Source organism: Populus trichocarpa, chromosome 4 (genome assembly GCF_000002775.5).
Source record: "Populus trichocarpa isolate Nisqually-1 chromosome 4, P.trichocarpa_v4.1, whole genome shotgun sequence".
Taxonomy (NCBI): Eukaryota; Viridiplantae; Streptophyta; class Magnoliopsida; order Malpighiales; family Salicaceae; genus Populus; species Populus trichocarpa.
This window is the reverse complement of record NC_037288.2, coordinates 15,003,842-15,025,489: the sequence shown is the minus strand read 5'-3', so window position 1 is coordinate 15,025,489 and position 21,648 is coordinate 15,003,842. Positions and strand designations below refer to the sequence as shown.

General features: G+C 31.1%; 2 protein-coding genes across 2 annotated transcripts; one reads left to right on the top strand and one right to left on the bottom strand.

Annotated features, from left to right (window-relative positions):
- Nucleotides 1-3,612: 3,612 nt before the first annotated feature.
- LOC7463001 (prefoldin subunit 6) lies at nt 3,613-6,667 on the bottom strand. Its single transcript, XM_002305300.4, has 5 exons — nt 6,497-6,667; nt 6,340-6,410; nt 6,145-6,269; nt 5,600-5,660; nt 3,613-3,856 (listed from the first exon to the last, which is right to left on the bottom strand). The coding sequence occupies exons 1-5, from the start codon at nt 6,573-6,575 to the stop codon at nt 3,800-3,802; spliced, it is 393 nt and encodes a 130-aa protein (XP_002305336.2). The 5' UTR covers nt 6,576-6,667; the 3' UTR covers nt 3,613-3,799.
- Nucleotides 6,668-14,964: 8,297 nt separating this feature from the next.
- LOC7463000 (40S ribosomal protein S14) lies at nt 14,965-17,667 on the top strand. The gene is made up of 6 exons (XM_002305962.4): nt 14,965-15,114; nt 15,526-15,648; nt 15,742-15,787; nt 16,090-16,175; nt 16,776-16,905; nt 17,374-17,667. The coding sequence occupies exons 1-6, from the start codon at nt 15,112-15,114 to the stop codon at nt 17,439-17,441; spliced, it is 456 nt and encodes a 151-aa protein (XP_002305998.1). The 5' UTR covers nt 14,965-15,111; the 3' UTR covers nt 17,442-17,667.
- The last annotated feature ends 3,981 nt before the right edge of the window (nt 17,668-21,648 follow it).

Genomic DNA, 21,648 nt, shown 5'->3' with positions numbered 1-21,648 from the left:
TAAAAAAAAATACAAAAACAAACAAGTTTTTAAATATTTTTTAAAATAAAAATAAAAATACAAAAAGGATACCAACAGCCCTTAACCAACTTAAACAATTGATAGTTTGATATTTTGATTTATAAAAGACAAATAAGAGAATTACAGTAAGCAAATTCTGAACGGAACTTTTGATAGAACTTTTATGAGATGATGTTTTGCATTAATGGAGGTCGTGATAAGGCAACTAAATGCCCAACAATGAACAAGTTTAGCTTTCATTGAATCACGCACAGCTAATTGAAAGAAGATATTTTGATGAAATGATCTCTGTGGAGAACTAATCCCGCTGATTGGTGAATGCCAGCAGATATCCGGAGGCCAAGTTAACAACTGTAGATGAAGATTCAAGAGAGTCGCTATTTTCACAATTGAAATTGAGCGTCACATCCATATCTTAATCTAGCGTTTATCGTCATTCTAGACTCATGTAATTTGGAAATTGAGTCATATTTGAGTATGTGATTTGAAAATGGACAATTGGGTCCCCCTTTATTTGTCAAACGTCCATCCTTACATCCACCATTCTCTTCAATTTATCCCGGGGAATTACTCGAACCCTCTTCACATTTGAGTTTTGAGCGTGGCAATACTTTGTTTACATCTTTTCAAAAAAATACAATTTACATCAATGCAAGATTTTTAATTGGTACGATTCTCTAATTTTTAGGTTGAATCTCTCTTTTTATATATATATATATATATATATATATATATATATATATATATATATATATATAAAGAGAGATTCAACCTAAAAATTAGAAAACAAATATACCCTTTTCTTAGGTAGTGCATCATACAGACTTTTCTCTAATTTTTTAGGTTGAAACTCCCTTTTTATAAATTGTTGGAGGTATTTCCTAGAGATCTTCAATGTCATAATCATGATCATGGTAAAAGTTACAACCTGTTAAGATTTCTTGTATTTGTGCCACTCTTCACAAGAGTTGGGTCTCGCACAAAACCATTTCTTTAAATGGTAGCCAACATTTTAGCGCATATAATGGTGAAAGGTGTAGTCAAGAGCTTAGGAGATGTTAAATGATCACAAATAGACTATTTAGTACTATAGGATACCCTAGTATAAGACTAATGGCATTAGAGAGATTATAATCTCTAGAAACAAGGGTGTCCTGATCTAATCACACTTGTTTCTTCTTACTTGAATATGGTTCTTCAATGCCTGTTTCACGTTAAGAAGAATTTTTTCAATGGGAGCATACAGACGTTCTCAAAAAAGAGTAGTTGTAGACTTCACTAAGTAAGATTTAAGTGGCAATAAGTTCGAGAAGGTTTTTCATGTTTAATATTTCCTCATTTAATCTCTAGATATATGCTATGGTGCTTTTATCCCCTCGTTGGATAATGAAAAGGAGCTCAGTTGTACTTATTTTAGCTGGTATATTAATGCTAAAATGAAAAATGAGCTTAACACAAAGATTATGAAAGATAAGGATGAAGTTGGGCTCAAGGATGTGATATCACACCGAGCAAACCCATGGAATGTTATTGGGGGGAAATTTGCACATAGCATCACTCTTTTATGTTATAAGCTCTAAGATGCTTTTGACATTTTGTATTTGCTCTCTTGGATCTGTAAGATTGTCGTAGTTATCTAAGTTGACTTTGACAAAGACATAATATTTGAAGAGATGAGCGTGTAACACTCGATGACATAGTAGAGTCTCTCACTTGTTCATCGTGATATCCATCCTGAATAGCTTGTGCAATTGATGTTCTCATCTTGTGTATGAGTCTTTTTCGACGAGGAGCAAGCAAGCGAGATTCAGAAGAAGATTAATGGCAATAGCCGCACTAGTGGCTAGGTCTTATTGAGAAGTGCTTTTCATAGTGGAGTATCATCATTTTATCATGTTCCTTTAGAAAACTAGAGTTGTTTTTGTGCACCTAATGCATGTAATGGAGTTGTGCGTTATATTTTTTTGTTGATGGAATGGAAAAGTGCTAAGCTATTCCTATATAACTAAAATAACATTATTGATTACTTACAAGTGATAAAGAGAGTTGGTGGATATCTAGAGGTGTATAAGTTCCTATAATAAGGAGATTAGTTATTCTCTCATGTCTTGAAGTTACGTCAATCATGGAAAAAAAAATGATGACAGATAAAATAAGAATGAACTAGTTTTTTGTTTAATTCTCACAAATAGCATCATTGATAAAGTCATGAAAAACTTCAGACATAAATTGGGTTTTTCATGGCTACATCCTTGGCACCAAACTAGTCTTGAACATAGTATTGTCTCTTTCCTTAATGGTTTCCACAAAATAACTCTAATGTTTAAGTGAATAAATGTATGAGAATAAAATAATGTATAATAAAAAAAATATAATGAAATTATAGGAAGTGTGTATCTAGATGTTGTGCATCTATGCCTATGAACTTATATGACTTATTTTATAATTATTTATGGTTCTTGTAATTGTTAAGTGCTTGATGATTATTTTTAGAATTGTTGGGTTAATTGCCCTTAAATGATTGAAAATAACTTAGCTTTCGTATCTTATGACCAAATATTTATAAACCTTGATCACATCTACTTATCTGTAAAGAGTAATGTTGCAAGTACCTCAGTGTATGTGGAAAATGGGGTCATACCATTTGTGAAGATTATGGTGCTTGTTATGCTTGGTGAAGAAGATGGTGATTGCACAATCATTGGTGTAGAAATGTAGTAATACTTTCCGTAGAAAATGTGATGTCTAGAATGTGTTGCTCAATCCCGATAAATGAAAAATGCTTGGAGGTTATTGCAGTGCCGAAAACTCTACATAGAAAAGTGTGGGGCTTGGTGACTGAATAAAATGCATAGAAATGTGTGATGAGCAAGGATAACCTAGCTTGGTAAAGAAGAAGAAGAAGAAGAAAGGCAAAAGGAGAAGAGAAACTCCAGCAGTTTATATTTGAATATTTATGTACCACCAGCCACCAATCGATCTTTAGGCCGGAATTTCCAGCACAGGCCCAGATTTAAATAGAGATGGAATTCAGGTTCATTATTCCACTTTTTAGAAAAATAGAATGGTTGGAAGGTGTATAAAATTACTTGCAATTGTGGGATTCAATAATTTTTAAATTAATTGAAATTAGAAATAAATAAATAATGCATAATGATGGGATTTATTTGTTGTTGGGCATGTAAGAAAGACGAAAAATGAAAGTTGTAGTTGAATTTGAAAAACAAGATGTACGAACTTAACTACTTTTCGACCATTTTCAAGGGTTAAAATTTTTGAACTGTCATTTTGTTTTTATTTAACACTACTTGTTACCTTTAGGACCACAAATTCATATTACTGAATTTTTTTAATTTTATATATAATGGAATCCAGTAATACCCATAATTTTTACATACTCCTATCAAACATTCTTTAACACTCCATCCTTGAATCTTACCTCTTAAAAATTCCTTCCAAATTTTTTACCCCATACCATGTTAACCCTCTTTGACTATTCCCTTTCCTAAAGAATTAGCAAACAAGATTAAAAGGGGTTAAAATTTGACCCCCTTCAATCTAAAAACGAAACACAACCTAAGGTGTTGTAGCTTTCAAGAAATGATCAAAGTAGTTTTAAAAAGAAAACAATATTTCTGGCACACAAACTTAAAACATATCATAGTGATTAGAGAGAGCAGTGAAACGTTGTGAAAGACCTCTAGCACGAAAGTATACACATTAAATCCTCTAAAAAAATGTCACAACCGACAAAGTGAACACACCTAAGATGGCATATCTATGCCTTGGCTTTGCCAGCCTGGAATGATTGGATCCTCTGTTGTAACTTGAAGATCTGCAAGACATCAAAATCATCAAAAACGTAAATGGTCATTGATATATATGATCTGCAATGGATAACGCTCTAATTTTGAAACCAAAAGTCATGGTGCAATATACAATGGTGAAGTCTACATGACAGCACAAAGGAGGTTTATAAACCAGGACTGAGATTCTATCTTTCACTCTCCACTTCTCTATCCTCTTGAACCATGAATCTACATCCTATTTGATTAAGCGTGCAAGCTAATATACCCTAACCAACTGATGTTTACCACCACTTAACAACATTCCCCAAGCCACAATCAGGAAAACAAATAACAAAATGCAGGCATCACCCCTCGTACAATTACTGAAAAAGTAACTGCGAGATGATAGGCATGCTGAGATGAAACTGGACCATGGTTTCAATGCGTCAAATATTTGTGAGGGTGGTTGTTGATGATGACAGTGAAAATGAATGGACATGAAAAAAGAATAACATAAACATTTTTTTCTAAAAGACGGATCATATTATAAAAACACCAAGCAAGCTCTAGGTGAGCAAGCTTGGAGAAAAGACATAATTAAGAGCAAAAAAAGAGCCCAGAAAAGGTCCTCCAGAAACAGAGGACCCAGAACTTTAAAGGTTACAAGCATAGCAGCACCATGTCTCATAAGAAAGTCCACACAAACCCCCAAAGTCAGCTCCCAAGAACCAACAACCAGAAAAGAAACAATAATAGCAAAGGCCTTTTTTATCAGTGATCAAAGAAAAATGCAAGTTGACATAAGAAAATGGCTGTCAAGGCACCAAGAACTACAAGCTTATTACAACTCCACAAAGAAGGCAATATACATGACACTACAATGATGATCAAATCTAAATACAAATAGCACAAACAGCAGCGTAAATCAATCCTCCTGACAGCTAGATAGTAGCTGTCAGGAGAAATCCAAAAGCTCTAGCTAGAAAATCAGAACACACCAAGATGAGAATGACAAGCGCAGCGGGCCTAAATCACAAAAAACAACACCTCTAGATAAAATTATGACTAGAAAGGGAGAGGTTCAAGAAACCAGCAAGGAGGCATCTAAAATAAACTGCAGAGAATTCTATGAGAACCAGTTGGAGACAGCACAGAACACAAATAAACACCTAATAAGCCACACACCAAGCTGGATAATTTGATGCAGACAGCAAGAAAATCAACCATTACAAGACAGAAAAGGTCATCCTGGAAGAGCAACCAAAGAACAAATTGAAGCAGGCAATCAACAACAGAGATTGAACCACCGAATTAACCAAAGCTTTTAAAGTAAAAGTTTTGGCCTGAGACTAAACTAGATGCAGAAGCTTTTGCAAACTTGGAAAGTGCATTAACTGCTGAGAGAGAAAGAGATTGGTCAGAGGAGATATCAAGACATGAAGTAGAAAAATCTAGTCACAACAGCATCTTACAAGAAATTAGAAAGAAGCCATGGGCAGAAAATGTTGATGAACACAGAGAGAGAGAGAGAGAGAAAGCAGCAAAGCGAGGCAGCCAAAACAAGTCACTGAAATGCTCATAACCAAGAATAATAGAAGACTCGTGTTTTTAACCTTAACAAATAAACCGGTATCAGATTTCAAAAATTTGGCTGCCACATGTGAACTTTAACTATATAACCAGTGACAAATATCAAAGAGAGCATGAACGGCAAGTGCCATATTGAGAAGCATATGACAAGGCACTTCAATAATAAACTGGATTAAGCAAAAGAAAGGAAAGCCACAAACCGCATCTTTCTTGCTGTTTTGCTTCTCTTCCAAATCTTGAAGAGTTCCATCAAGTCGCTTCCTATATTGTGAAAAGTTCCTTATTAGATTTGTTTCCAATATTCAGTTTTACCCATTGTACAAGCAAAAACAATACAAAAGATAAGGGCTTTAAAACAAAATCTTCTGCAAGTTAGAAATCTTTATACTTTATTTCTTGTTGTTGTTAGTTTCCGCAAATCTCCCTTCTACAAGAGGCCTAAGCAAAGCTCATAAAATTTAAACAGCAGCAAATAGACATTGTCCGTTGAATAGGTATTTCCGTATTCAATAAATGACAGGAAAAGAACACTGGATCGGTCCAACATATGACAACTCAAAGAGTTATGTCGGTACAGGCTAGCGACCACATTTACTGATGGTAATTGAGCACTGGTTACAGAATAAACAACGCACAATAGGCACAAATCTCGATCCAGATGTGATTAAAAATAAATAAATTATTAGTAAATAAGAAAGAACAGCCCACGAAAAAACGAAGAATATAGAAGGGAAAAAAAACATACAATTCAGCAGAGATGTATTCGATTCTTTTGCTCACATTAGCATTAGCCTCAGCCAAGTCTTGCTTCACAAGTACGGGACCAATCAATTTGTAAACATTTGCACCTTCATTCAACAAGTCCAACTCCTATACATGAATAAAAACCCAAATCAGATAAACCCCCTCCCCCCAAAAACAAAAAAAAAAATAGACCTACCTTTAGGACAAGCTCGTTCTCTCCAAGCTGGATAGTGTACTTTTTCCTGACTTGATGATTCTTCGCAATATCTGTAATAAACAAAGTTAGCTAGGGTTTTGGAATCAATACAGCAAGATTGGTGACGTAGGGATTTTATTTTATTTTATTTTATTGCCTTTTTGGAGTTTGCTAAGATCATTCGCTTTGTTTTCAAGATCTCGCTGCAATTCTCTAATGGCCGCTGACGATCCCATCCTTTTCTTTTCTTTTCTTTTCTTTTGGTTTGCTCTCCTCTCTTTCTTCCGCTCCCGCTCCCGCTCCTGCTGCCTCTTCTCTTTTATTTTCCCCCTCGAAGTTTATACGGCCCATGCCCTGGCCCGAGAACCAGGCTGTGGACCAAGCACATTCCACACCAGATTAAGGAATGTTTGATTTCAGCCTGCTTTTTTTATTTGTTGTTAAAATTTTAAAAAAAAATTAAATTAATTTTTTACTATTTTTAATTTGTTTTAATGTGTAGATGTCAAAAATAAATTTTAAAAAATAAAAAAATATTATTTTAATACTTTTCCGAGTAAAAAAACGCTTTAAAAAATAATCATTACTCCACTCTTAAACATTGCTCTAATAAAAAGTGTATTGGTTCGGTTGGCGTGCCTTTTATTTATAATTTTATTTTATTTTTTACTTTTATTATTTTATATTTAATCAATTAAAATGCATGTAAAAGTTATTGTTTTTTGTTTCGATACAAAATATGTTAAAAAAACATGTAAAAATCATGTGTACATCAAAATAAAAGTCGGGTAAGTTTTTGGACTCTTACGTAAGAAACTAAAATCCAATTTAACCTAACCCAATCTAATCTATTACAACATATAATCATAAGAAAAAAATGAGTTTTAACACCACATAAAAATTATTTTTAAAAAAAATAAATTAAGAGAAGTTTGAGTTTCTCAAATAAAAGATATTTTTATCATTGTAAAACAAAGATAAATTAGATAATGACATGAAATATCAAGATATAGATATATTGAGAGAAATTAAACTTTTAGGGATTTATCATTCTAAAATATAAGGGCAAGTTGAACTAAGTGTTTGTATGTGTTTTTAGGAAAAATGGCTCAACATGCTCTTATATTTAAATGTTTGTTACCAATATATTCCTAAACTTTTCAATTTATCCTTAAAAAGTTCCTATATTTCCTATCTATCTTTTTGTTAGATTTCTCTCATCAAAACTAACCAAATTATGACATATGACTTGTATGTGATGAAGTTAACTCTTTATAAAACAAAATACTTTTTATTTTAAACTCATTTTAATATTATATCAAAGTTTGTTACATTCAGAAGCTATACTTTCACGTCAAGTGTTTATTAAAATGTGAGTATTAAAATTAAGAATTGAAGTTTAACTGGTTATTTTCTTGATTAATCGAAAAAATAAACCTTGTTAAAAATACTAAAACTTTTATTATGAAATTAACAATCAAGTTGTAATAATTACTTTTTTATAAACATCGCGCATGATGAATTTTGATAAAAAAATAATTAAATTAATTTATTTTAAGAAGTTTAAGATTAAAGGTATTTTGAATATATAAAATTTAACTCACATGATATAATTAGTTGGATGGAGAAATCTAACAAAAAAAATCAATGAGAAATACAAAAACTTCAAGGAATAAATTGGATGCAATTAATATAAATTGATTAGACACAAGCCTTAAATATAAGATAGATGGAGCCACTCTCCCCTCCCCTGTTTTTTTTTTTTTTTTTACATCTCTAAATTTCTCACCTATAAAACTCACACACATACTCTTTCTTTCTCTCTATATGTGTATGTATGTATCATATTATTATTATAAATCCTAGGTCAAAAAATATTGAGACTATACTATAAAAATTAAAAACAAATCTCTTTCATGTTTGTAAAACTTTTAAAAAGAAATTTGTCTAATAATCATCAGTGTAAGAAAATATTCTAAACTTTCCAAGTTTTCTTATTTATAAAACTCAAATACATTTTCTTTGAGAAGTTAAGTAGCACCATAAAAGTAACTGGTTGCATGAAACTTGTTAACACGTACAAGCCTTTTGATTATAGAAAAACAATTGCCACTTAAGTAAGCCATCTTTATTAGTTAAACACATGATACAACATATTCTTATTGGTCAATAAAGAAGTTAAATAATTATAACACCTACACATTGTTTGACGAGTTATGTTCCTATCTTGGCAAGCTACTAGTCATTGGTCAAATAAATTGGTCAATAAGATTTTTGTCGTTTATAAACATTTCAAAATCTCCATTGTTCTTATAAATTTCGACACGTGAAATTTCATACTTTCACTTTGGTTATTTTAGCATAAAATTATACATGTTTCATAAAACACAACACTTTACAATTTCCTTTAAATCCATTTCAATAACCATTAAAATTTTCCATTATACATTTAACTCCATATATTCTTTTATTTCTCTTATCAACTTACAAAACTTAGAACAACAAATGTTAACTAAGTATTTAAGTCCATTCTATCTCATTTATGATTTGTCCTAGCTACCATTTTCAAGCATAATTATTTCAACACTAACAAAACATACAAGTCCAATTAGTCAATTCATACACAATTTAATCATTTTTTCTTCTTATCTATGTTCAACCCTTGGTAAGCAAATATTTCATATTCTATTCTTCTATTTGTTTCATTTATTCTATCTCATTAATTTTCACACACCACCAAACCACAATATTTATTTGATTTCCTACACATTCATATGTAAAATCCTCTTCCTTTATAATTCCATAATCTATCACTTCATACACATACAAAACATACATTATTTTTATTTAGCTTAAGTTTTGTTCATTTACAATTTTCTTATACATACACATTGAATAACTATAAATTTCCATAAAGCTTAGCAAGTTTCTTAACTTCCTTACATGTAACTATTTTTCCTTAACAAAATTTTGTCTTAGTACCCTATCCTAGGCTTTCATATTAACTTTTAACCACCATCAGCGCAATATCAAAATAAGTTTTCATCTCCCTCCGTTTCTTTCTCACATGCCCAAAACCCATTGTTTCCATCCAAAATTTCCCTTACATTTGTTATTACCCTAGCCATTATCATGCACAAAAATAGACCTAAAGTTCACTAAAACAATCATTTCCTAAAATGTTTTACATGAGTTCTTGACATGTAAATTGGAGGTTTTAATCTTCTCATCAACAATACAAAGAAAACAAGACAATACAATGTAACATCAACTTACCTTTTTGAGCTCAATTTGTCCTCAAACCTTTTTCCTCCTTCAACAATACTTGTTTCTCTCTCTAAGTTTTAACCCTTCATTGTTTTTCTTATTCTAGTCATTGCTAGTGTAAGTCTCTCTATAAAACTTCACTTCTCATATCACTAACTTAATCTCTCACCAATGTTTTTGTAAAGAAAGCAAAGAAAAAAAGGAGTGAAGGAAATTTTGAGTCTTCTCTCCCTCTTGGTATTGCTGGAACTGTTGGTTATCACAGGAGAAAAGGGGAAGGGGCTATTCTTATTTATTTACAAAAACACCACTACATGGTCTATACATTATTTTTTGTATTTTTTGTCTGATCATAGACACTCTCGCTAGGCCTTCCTAGTTTTTGATTGACCTAAATTTTTAACTCAAAATAAAACAATATAGTTTATATTAATGTTTCGGCCATATAAGTACAAATTCAAGGCGAACCAATTCTCCACCTTTCAAATCAATCCCAACACATTTTATTGAATTTTCATATTAGCTTTCATCAAGTTACTTTGGTTTCTAACTCATCTATTCATACAAGCCTTATCACATCATTTTATCAACATTTAAACCACTAACTTATTCATCTCTTCCAAACATTTAATCAAACACATTATATACAATTTATTCAACCTCTCTTCTACATAGCAATTTACATATTATAAACTACTTTAAGAATAATATAATCAACCTAAGCTTCATAAGATCATCATATCATATATAAACCAACTCAAATACACCATTAACACCAAGTCATGTTCAAAATTGAAACCTTTTACTCTTAAGCATTCATGCCCTAAATTACATCAACTAGGCTACTAGTAATACTGATTAGTACTTAAAAGTGCATTTTTATCAAGGTTTTATATCATCATTTTGCACTTGAAGTATCAATATCTCCTTAACTACAACATATTTATAATAACATGTCTAATAATATAAGATACCTTTAATTTATGGTAAATGTGCATCTTAAATGCAGGCCTATCACATAAATCAAAGGATTGATTGATGAGTTTAACTACTGAAATTGAGAAGACAAAGAGAGGGCTAAGCTTAGAAAAGAGATTATTGGATCATAACTGGAGCTGTAGAACTTGGATTTAGGTCTAGTTTATATGTATGGAAAGCTAAGACATAGGCCTAAAACTTTCATGAAGAGTCTAAGATTCAAAAAGACCATTTTCAAGTTCAAATTGTAGCAACAACAGAGAAGTCGGAATTTGTCCTACAACCCGGACACTATTCAGTGTTCAGCCTATATCTCGAGTTCTAGAAGTCCAAATGCACCGATTCTTGTTTTGTTGGAAAGCTGAGACAATTTCTCAGAACTTTCATGGGACTATCTGCTCAAATTTTGATGTTAGCAATGACATTTTCTGTAGATAGAAGATAAGGATTGTTACCAAGTCAAGAGGTGGCCACCCACTCAACAATTAGTCATCAAATCAATAGTTCCAAATTTTGGCCAATAAAAGGAGGCATTTGCCATGCATTTAGGCATCTTGGTTTTCAGATCAAGATCATGCTCTTTATTTCTTTCTTTATATTTTTGTAATGTTTAAGTTTTATTTCATGTTATATTTTCCTTAATCTCTTGTTTATGCTTTTCATTTCCTTTACTATACTTATGTTCTTATGTTGTTTATTTATATTTCTTTTCTTCATTATGTTTAGCTAAGTTTATTATGTCAAGGTGAAAAGGTCACACTAATGGTGTAAGAATAAGTATAGTGTAAACTCAACATGGACTTTAATGTTTGATACTAACATGTTTTGTATTTGTTATCTTATTCACTCTTAATACTTTGATTGTTAAATGGTTAATCTAGATTTATGTTGTATAACCCTTGGTACAATAAATACTTGATCCTTTCATAACCAACTGTATGGTATAATCGACACCTATGTTATGAAAGGAACTTGATTTGTTGTTAACATAAATTAACATCATGAATACCTGATAACATTTATAAGTATTAACATTATTCGAATAAGATAACTAATGTAATCATGTTAATAATTTATAATCTGATTGGAACCTCCTTTGTGTGTGGTTTCAAGTTGAGTAATAAAAAGAATTTATACTATACTTGTTTGAAATACCATTAGTGGATCCTCTAACCTTGACAATTGTTTTATCCTTGTTTAATCCTTACATCAGTATCCCATAAAATTCTCATAAACTCTTTGTTTTATTAAATATATATATTATTTGTAATTTATATAGTTCACCTCCCTGTGGTTCGACCCCGGTCTTGCCGGGTTATTTATTACTTCGATACTTTTGCACTTGGGATAAGACATCAATCTTTTGATCGTGTCAAATACCCTTCTAACCATAAAATCCCAAAGAATTTAATCGATGTAACAATTACACCATCCTATTCAAAACACACATAATCTTACATTTTTCTATTTTTCTAAAATCTTGTCAATAATAACCCAAGCATATAACAAACCAAATCACCATAATCACACTCAATTAAACTCACATGTCAATATATAATACACAATTAATATGCAATTTTTAGAATTCCTTTAAATTTCAACACTAAAACCGACCACCCTGGTCTATACCCAATGGTTGACCTCAATTCCTTCAATTTGTTTTTTAATTATGTTATTTCTATGTAATATCACTAAGGATTACTCAAACCAACAATTCTATAAGAGGGTTTTCACTAGAATAAGTTCAATAAGAAGTATTATTTTTGTTGCCCAATTCTCAATTGATCATATAGCCATTAACTAGACTAGGGTTGAACCAGAATATTTTAACCCAACTGAAACCTTTTATTTACTCTTCGCTCATCATCAATTTCTAAGAATTTGTTTAAAAGAGCAAAACTTTTCTTTTTCTACAAGTTCATGCCATGTATAACTAGTGATCATAACATTTGAGATTGCTTGATATTTATTGTCTACATTGTCTTTTTTTAAGATTTATTGTGAAATCCTAATCAAATCATATTTTGCTTACAAGTTTATAAGATAACCATTTATTCCTTGAGTGAATTCCATGCCTATAAAAAATATGCATTAGTCTGCTTTTTGATTTTTCTATTTCTAAGATTAGATGTTGCAAAAGGCAAAACAATACTTTATCACAAAATCAATTTCTAGCCTGTTTTCTTTGCAGCATTTCTATTCTATCAAATAATCAGAAACTATATATTCCATACACCTCTATTACTGGTTTGTATGTCTTAAAACAAATTTCTTAGTGTTTACCATTTAAAGGTGGGCTAATATATGTTCTAACTCCAATCCATACCGTATATAATATCCATTAGTTACATACTTTTCAAATTCAATTAGTCTATTAAATCATAACCATAAGCTCTGATACCAGCTATAACATCTCAAAATTTTTATCAATTTCAAATCTTTGAACGGTCAAAATAATGCAAAATGGGGTAATTTGTTTTTTTTTTTAAATACCTGTTATGAGATTATTTACATAACTATGATAAGCTTACAATGTTTTTCCAATAAGGGAATGACCACGAAAGTCTAAATTGCAATACCAAGGTTATGGTGAAGGAGGAAATATACATCATAAGAAACATAGAAAATAGAATAAGCATATCCTTTTTCAATATCATTAATATTTTTATTACAACTCTAGTAATAAATATAACATAATTAATCCTATGTTAAATATGTGTCAAATCTCTAATTTGTTACTTTCTTTTCATCATCCAAAATTACCATTTTTTTCGGTGTACATTTTATACTATCACCGCCCTGGATAACTTAAAATCTTGTCAACTATGTTTTCCATAATTCTTTTCAAATAATCATAAATCATACTTTAAATCAACAATATATATTGTCTCATTTTTTTTATAGCAAAAAACATAGCTCATACTCTTAATTAACCACATTACTTGATTTATTTCAACACTCCTAACTCAAGATCTATATCAATTTTTCATTCATTAATCAATTTCAATAGTCATAACTCGTGCTTCAATCCCATTAAGAATTTGTTAATATCACACCATACTCATTATTGATTCCTTGATCCATCTAATTCCTTTTTCTCATACTTTAATTCAACTCATGGATTCATTAATTCATTCCCTATTCAGGGCTTATACCTTAAGATGCCATACTTGTTTACCCAATTTAGTATCTTTAACTCGACCCTATCTAAAATATAGAATTCATTAATCTAATTCTATAAACATGGTTTTTCTTTTAAAATGATCATGTTTAATTACCCATTTCAATATCTTTAACCCAACATTGTAGAAAATATAGGATTCATTATCTCAATTCCATAAACATGAATTTTCCTTTAAAGTGATCATGTTCAATTACCTAATTCAATATCTTTAACTTGACCTTATCAAAAATGCATAATTCATTTGATATCATTCCCCACCCTGAAGGCATAAATCATTTGATATCATTCTCACCCTGATGACATTATTCATTTTCCCATTCCATAAACATAATTCAATCATTCTAATTCAATTTCGTGATTACAACATGATATAAAAATCTTAAAATTATTAATAAAGTTGTATAAAATTTAAAAGGATAAAGTGTCATGCACCTACCTAACCCTTTATTAACTAAGCTTCTCATGTTACAGGTCCTGCTCCTTTTGTTGTCTCTCCTATTAACAAAAGGAGATTCTTTAACTTAGTATATTATTTACTTTTCCTCAAGAATTTCCATTCTTGTCTATAAGATTTTGCCCTTTATAAACATTTTAAAAACTCCGTTCCTATAAATTTCAACACATGAAATTTTCATATTTTCACTTTGGTTGTTTTCTTTTTTCATTAAATATTTACCACAAACTTCTGCATGTTTCATAAAACACAACAATTTATATTTTTCTTTAAATTCATTTCGATAATTATTAAGATTTTTCATTATAAAAAAAGGGCTAATCTTTCCGGTGCCCGTGCAATTCAGTCTCTAATTCTTTAAATAAAAAGCAATATTTGTCTATTATTCAAATTTAGTCTTTATAGTTTCAATTGTTTTAAATGAATAATTTTTTTTTAATTTTATCAAACTAAGCATTAACTGAGCAACGATTTTTTCTCTAACACCTGGGGATTCTATAATCTACACATCTTAAGCAAAACATCAAGCTCAATTCTAAATAAACATAATTTTAAAGTAATAAATATAAAAAATGAAAAATGAAAAATAAAAATAAAAAAATATAAAATAAAAAAAAATATTATAAATTACTATTGTAATTCACACCAAATTTAGGTTACAAATTCCTCAACTTTTTTTTCTTCTTATTTTTAAGATAATAATTAATTAATTAATAAAATATTAAATGCCCGCAAACTCCAAAATTTAAACAGCCAGAACCCTAACCCATCCACTACTTCATATAATCGCAGCCGCGTTACATAGCTTCGGTATTTCCTTCTTCTAAGGTTTTCTTCTCGCATTTCACAGCCTCCTCAGAACTAATCTCAATCTCGCTTCTTCGCAGCCATGGTAAGCCGATGCCCCCCCCCCCCCCCCTCTCTCCACACTCTCGCTTTCATATACCTTGCTTCGTTTTTATATTGTTCATAGAGTACTGTTCTTATAGAGACCATAGATCCTTGTATCGATTTATTAACAGATTAGAGTATTTAGTTATCTTAGTTTGAGAGGCTTTATCTCGTTTTGGCACTCAAATTCATGAAAACCTTTTTGTCTGCTTTTACTGTCATATTAGTTTGAAGTGTGAACTTTGAATCTTGTTGAAGGACATTTTGAAGAGATTACGATGTTATTTCTGTAAAATTTATAGAATGTAGAATGTTGGGTCATTAACAGCCTGGGTTTTAAGAGTTGAACATTTAAACTTTGTTTAGTATTTGGAAGATTTCTAACTAAAGTTATTGTTTTTTTTTTCTTTAGTCATCAAGGAGAAAGACTAGAGAGCCAAAGGAAGAAAATGTGACCCTTGGACCCACTGTGAGGGAAGGGGAGCATGCTTTTGGAGTTGCTCACATCTTTGCATCATTTAACGATACATTCATTGTGAGTGTACAAAAGATTTCTTGATACTTTGTCAAGTAGCATTACTTGATATTCACTTTTGTGATTTACTCCCGTTGATTGTTTCGACTGCAGCATGTGACTGATCTCTCTGGAAGAGAAACCCTTGTACGCATAACTGGTGAGTGATGCGTTTTTTTTTAATGACAATTATTCAGGAATTCCACCTATATGGGCTGCTGTTTTGTTTTGTGCAAGTGCAGGGTGGCTAAAATTGCTCTATTAGCCAGTGGGGCATGTAGTTGGTTTGCTACTATTTTGTTTTCCTCCCAAGATTGACTTTTGTATGTAATTGTGGCCTTGTACATATTTGGCTTTTTTTTTCCCTTAAGGTTTTGGGAAATATTTGCGTGCACAGGATTGGTAAACCCTAATTATATAAGCCTTGCAAAGTTAATAATAATCCTTTCTTTCCTAAAACAGGTGGAATGAAAGTGAAAGCTGACAGAGATGAGTCTTCACCATATGCAGCCATGCTTGCTGCCCAGGATGTGTCACAGAGATGCAAGGTCTCAATTTTTTTAAAATCATTATTCTTATCCGGTGTTCTTTAGGGGCTAGGGGAGGTTGCCTTCATTTCTGGTACAAGCTCCTTCTATGGCCAAAGCCAAGCTTGGTGCTTTTCCTAGTGCTTAGGTGAAGCAATACAATCTTGCAGTGCCCTGAACTTGAGGTGTCTTTCTAGTGCCTAGGTAACTGCCCCACCAGTGCCAAGAGGCACCTGAGGCTAGCATCTCATTGGTTTAGTAGCGCCTTGCTATATATATTACATGTGTGGCCCAGAATTTTAGATGGCCCTGGTCATTTCTTGAGTAATCAGAGTGCATCCGGTCTTAAGACAAAGCCAAGAAGCGTTTTACTTTGTTTTCATTTTAATACTACATATATTATCTCATTTTAGGGCCTTCCTTATCATTTAAGTGGTGTTTTGTGTCAATCCTTTTGCACCATTTCTCTTTGAGCTATTCAATATTTCAAATTTTAAAGTATCATTGTTAACTTGTAAAATCAAAAATTTTTATTGAGCATTAGAATTTTTTAATTTGTAAAGCACCATAAGCCTAACTTTGAAATTATTATTTAACTAGTTTTTCTTTGTTATGAAGCAGGAACTTGGCATTACTGCCCTTCATATTAAGCTTCGTGCTACTGGTGGGAACAAGACAAAGACACCTGGTCCAGGTGCACAGTCTGCCCTTCGTGCCCTTTCTCGTTCTGGAATGAGAATTGGTCGCATAGGTAAGCCTTTTTTCTGTGTTGTGCTTTGCTTTGTGCAATCTAATGATTTGTCAATCAGTTTTTTCCTCTTTGGTTGCTTGTGGCGCAAATCCTGGGTTTATTGGTCCATCCACCTACAGCTTATCTGTAGGTTGTGCTTATTGTCAGACCCCATTCCATGATAAATTTCTCTGGTAGAATTTGGCACTTTGCATGTCTTGTATACCAGTGTTTAAAATTTTCATTTATAAGCTGTTTGCTTTAAACGAAGGCTTCTTAGCTATAAGATTTTCTTTCTCTCCTTCCAATTTCCTCAATTTATCTTGTGGATTTTGTTGATTTCTAGTCTCTAGAGTGCACAAGTTGCTGAGGGTGAGAATGTGTGCTTGACTTAGTTTTAGTTTTGAACGGTACTTTTAGTTAGTTACATTTGCTATGTGATACTAAAATATTTATGTTATTTTTTTTTTGCTTGGTTTGATGTTTTAGAGGATGTGACTCCAATTCCAACGGATAGCACTCGTAGAAAGGGTGGTAGAAGAGGGAGAAGGCTTTAATCTTGTTACTTCGGTGGACTGGATCTGTTTTTATTTTGTTCCAAATGGAGATTTGTTACTTGGATTTTACTTAAAGTTGCTTCGCAGTTTCAGAACTGCTGTTTAGATTTTCTCATTCTCCTTTACAATGATTTATGTTGAACTTAAAAAGAGGTCCTCTTGTGAAGTAGTTGGAATTTTTCTTTGGTAGATCATATGAAATGCTCCACAGGGTCTTAGCTATAAATGTCTCTGTTAGGTTTGTTGAAATACTTTCAACCTGCCAATAGCAATAGCATTTCTCTGGGGCCTATTTCTGACTGTAATTATGGTGGTGGCCTTAGATGAGATGAGTTCCCGGGAAGGGGTTATTCTGGTGCCTAGCGTAAATCTGCATTGACGCTGTTGATGCTCTATGGTAGCAATTGTTGATCAGCAAAGCAACATGTTCATCCAGGGAGAGTCTAGTTGAGTAATATGAAAAAGCAATTCTCCATGCACTGTTGCGGGGAATTTCTTGGAATAAATATCTACTTGGAAAATTGCCCGCGCTTCGAATAAGAGCGTTTGATAAACACAAAAAGCTACAAAATCCTAGATCCGTGGATCGCTTTTTGAAGTCAAATTATCCTTAGTTTAGTTTTATAGAAAGACAACGAACAAAGTAGTTTTTCAACATCCTCTAGGGATGAGCAATAGAGTCATCCTGCAACTTAAACAAAAAGTGCAGCAAGTGAAATCGAAGTTATAATGTCAGATTCAGTATATTTTTTAAACAGAGACCAAATTTGTTCTTAATACAATATTTTACCTGTATTAACCAAAAAAAAAAAAGAGGTTTTACTTTATCCTCCCCACAAAAAACTATTCATTGTAATAAAAAAAACTATTCATTTTTAATTTACTTTCTACAAAATTATTTTAATCTGATCATAAGTTTAATAAGTTAACTTAGTTGATTCTAGTTTTTATATCTTTTTTCTAATTGATTTTTTTTTCTCTCAATTTTATCTTTAAATATTTAGTTGATTGGAAATTAGACTTTGTCATTTGTTTCAATTTTTTTTTATATGAAATTATCCTCATCTCATGACTTGAGTTATGAGTTTGGTGGAATAATTCGAGCTAATTTGAGTCACGAGTTTAGTTGATTAACTCAGGTTGATTCAAGATGTTTTTTATATCCTTTTTATAGTTATTTTTTTTTAATTTTATCTTTCAACACTAAGGTTTATTGGAAATTGAACTTCATAATTTATTTCAACTTGCTTTCTATTAGGTTATCTTAGTCTTATAATCTGGGGTGTGGGTTTGACAGGTTAACCCGAGTTGATTTGGGTCATTTTATTTGGTATTTTTTTAATATATATATTTTTCAATTTCATCCTTCAACATTGGATTTATTGGGAATTATACTTCATAATTTGTTTTGATTTGTTTTTTATAACCTGGCATGGTCTCATGACCCAACATGCGGATTGACAACCCGAGTTGACTTGAATCAATTCAATATGTTGTCATCTTAATATTTATAAAAAATATCATTTTAACTATTTATTTTAAATCAAACTATTTTTTATGGGTTGTCTGAGTTGTCTTAGGATTCGCTAGATCGACCAGGTTATAATGGGTCAATCCCCACATTGTTTAAAATGTATTTTCTACTAGGAAAAAAAACACAAGTAATGCCTAGATGTTTTTTATGTTAATTTTTTTAATCTGACTCGTAGCATAGCTCTAGCCAATGAACACTGACAGATTTTCCCCTGGCTCAAAAAAACATTGAGCTAGGATTTTAGGGCATGATGGCCGGTTTACCATGGTTCAATATCATTTTCAAATGATAGGGGTGGTTTATAACAATTAAATTACTTAAATACTCTGAAAAAAAAAAGAGTGGTTTAAGCCCATGGGTTTTTTTTCCCATTTTTTTTATTAAAGTTAAATTATTTATTTACCCTTAGGTTTGAAATTAACAAAACTATCTCACAAAGGTATTTCCATTATGTTTTTTTTTTTTTGTTAATATAAAGTTAACTCAAGCTTTTTGTATTTTAATATTTTTAAAAAACTTTGTTGCACGTGTCAGCTGGTAGGCGACGCGTGCAGGGTCATTTAGTCAATAAACACCGCCTTCCGCAATAATATTTAAAAGGCCTCGATGCCGTTCCATGGTAGGACAACATATGCACCAAACACACCTCTAGTTTGGCACCGACGATCATTTTTTCTTTATTTCTTCTCTCTCTACCTCGAATCCCATGCCCCTTTAAAATTTCAGAATAGCCTTTTTAGTTTTTTTCCCTAACATTTGGTCCCTTTCTTTTTTATTACTATTTTTTTTATTTTAAATAATCTATAAAATTATCATTTTTTTTTCAATTTCATCCCCTTTTATTTTTTTTATCTTTCAAATCTAGTCCAGATTCTTTTGATTGCTATTTTTTTGGATAATTTTTTTAATTTTTTTTTTTACAATTTTATCCTCGAGTTTTTTTCTTATCAAATTTGATCCCCGTTCTTTTTATTGTTATTTTTTTTACCTTGGTAAGTTTTTTTAAATTAAATTATTTTTTATCGATTTCATCCTTAAACATTAAATTGGTTGAGAATTAAGTTTCTTAATTCAACCTGAATCCAGAATTTCAGAGATTAGACCAGGTTTAGGAGGTTTGGTTTTTTATTTTCCTTTGTTTAAGCTATTTTTTTTTTCATTTTTTCATCCTTCCTCATCTATTCAATTGGAGTTTGGGTTTTGTTCTTTTTATTTATTTGGTTTTTGTAGATTATCTCGAGTCTTTTTACTTGTCGTTCTTTGTTGGGTTTTTTGGCTAATTTTTTTATTTTTTTTTCCCGATTCCATCCTTCAATATTTAAAATAATTTTTAAATCAATTTTTTAAAAGTAAAATTCTTGTTTAATTTCACCACCTTTAATTTTTTTATTTTTTCAAATTTAGTCATTTTTTTATTGCTTTTATTTGAGATAAACTTTTTTTTTTTTTAGAATTTCATCCTCAATTTTTTCCCCTATCAAATCAACTTATTATTATTATTATTATTTGCTTTGGTAGGTATTTTAAATTGATATTTGTTTTCTTCTCATTTCATCATTCGAAATTAGAGTGGTTGAAATTTAAGCTTCTTGACTAAGCCTGGGTCTATAATTTCATAGGCTTTGGGTTTAAGAGATTGACCAAAATCATAGAAATTCGTCCGAGTTTGCTTAGTTTTTTTTAAGCTAATATTTATTAAGTATTATCTGTCAATATTTATTTAATTGGAGACAAGACTCTATTATTTCTACTTAATTGCTTTTTGTAAGATTTTTTATTGATTTTAAAAATAACCCAGATTTTTTAGGTTGTTTTTGTTTGTTGTTCTTTGTTGGATATACTTCGTCTAATCAATATTAAATTGGTTAGGAATCGAGCTTCTTGATTAATCCTGGGTCTTGAATTTAATAGGTTGCGAGTTTGAGATCTTGGTCCAAGTTTAGAAGGTTCGTCCAAGTTTACTTAGTTTATTGTTTTTCCTTTTTTAAGCTGATTTTTTTTTAAATTCCATTAATCAACATTTATATCATTAGCATTTATTGTTTTATCTTTATTTGCCTTCTATATGATGTTTTGCATGTTTTTTAAAATGACATAAGTTGTTTTAGGTCTTTTTATCTATCGTTTTTGGTTGGATTTATTTTTGTAAGTTTTTTAAATTGATTTTTTTCCTGATTTTATCCTTCAACATTATATCGGTTAGGAATTAATTTTTTTTTATGGTTCCATTCTTCAAGGTTGAGGTTTTTTTTAATTGATATTAGGCTTCATGATTATCTCCAATTTGTTTTCTATTTTTTTATCCCGATTTCATCACTTAGACCACGAATTTTGCGGGTTCACCTAGATTGACTTTGACTTTTTTTATTTACTTATCCCACTCTAATGACCTAACTTGCATATTTGGCATGCTCAGTCAAGTTAAATCAGGTTGTTTTTTTTTTTAATTCTTTTTATTTTTATTCTTCCATATCTAATTGACTAAAATCTTAATTTTATGGCTTTTCTTTTGTTGGTTCCTCCTTATTTTTTCTTGGTTGTGTTTATACCTCGAGTCTTAAAACATGCTTGTATTGCCCAAACATTGTTTTATTGAAAAAAATGTTTTGACCTATGGCATAGTACAAGCCCACAAATCTAGTAATAACTAAAGTCCATTTCACCAGTTGAGCC

What these genes read in the sequence shown, in the direction of transcription:
- LOC7463001 (XM_002305300.4), bottom strand. Translation starts at nt 6,575, where the DNA reads ATGGGATCGTCAGCGGCCATTAGAGAATTGCAGCGAGATCTTGAAAAC. An exon ending in AGAACGAGCTTGTCCTAAAG is followed by an intron (nt 6,270 to 6,339) that starts GTAGGTCTATTT and finishes ATTCATGTATAG; the next exon opens with GAGTTGGACTTGTTGAATGA. An exon ending in AAAACAGCAAGAAAGATGCG is followed by an intron (nt 3,857 to 5,599) that starts GTTTGTGGCTTT and finishes GATGTCTTGCAG; the next exon opens with ATCTTCAAGTTACAACAGAG.
- LOC7463000 (XM_002305962.4), top strand. An exon ending in AACCCTTGTACGCATAACTG is followed by an intron (nt 15,788 to 16,089) that starts GTGAGTGATGCG and finishes TTCCTAAAACAG; the next exon opens with GTGGAATGAAAGTGAAAGCT. An exon ending in AATGAGAATTGGTCGCATAG is followed by an intron (nt 16,906 to 17,373) that starts GTAAGCCTTTTT and finishes TTGATGTTTTAG; the next exon opens with AGGATGTGACTCCAATTCCA.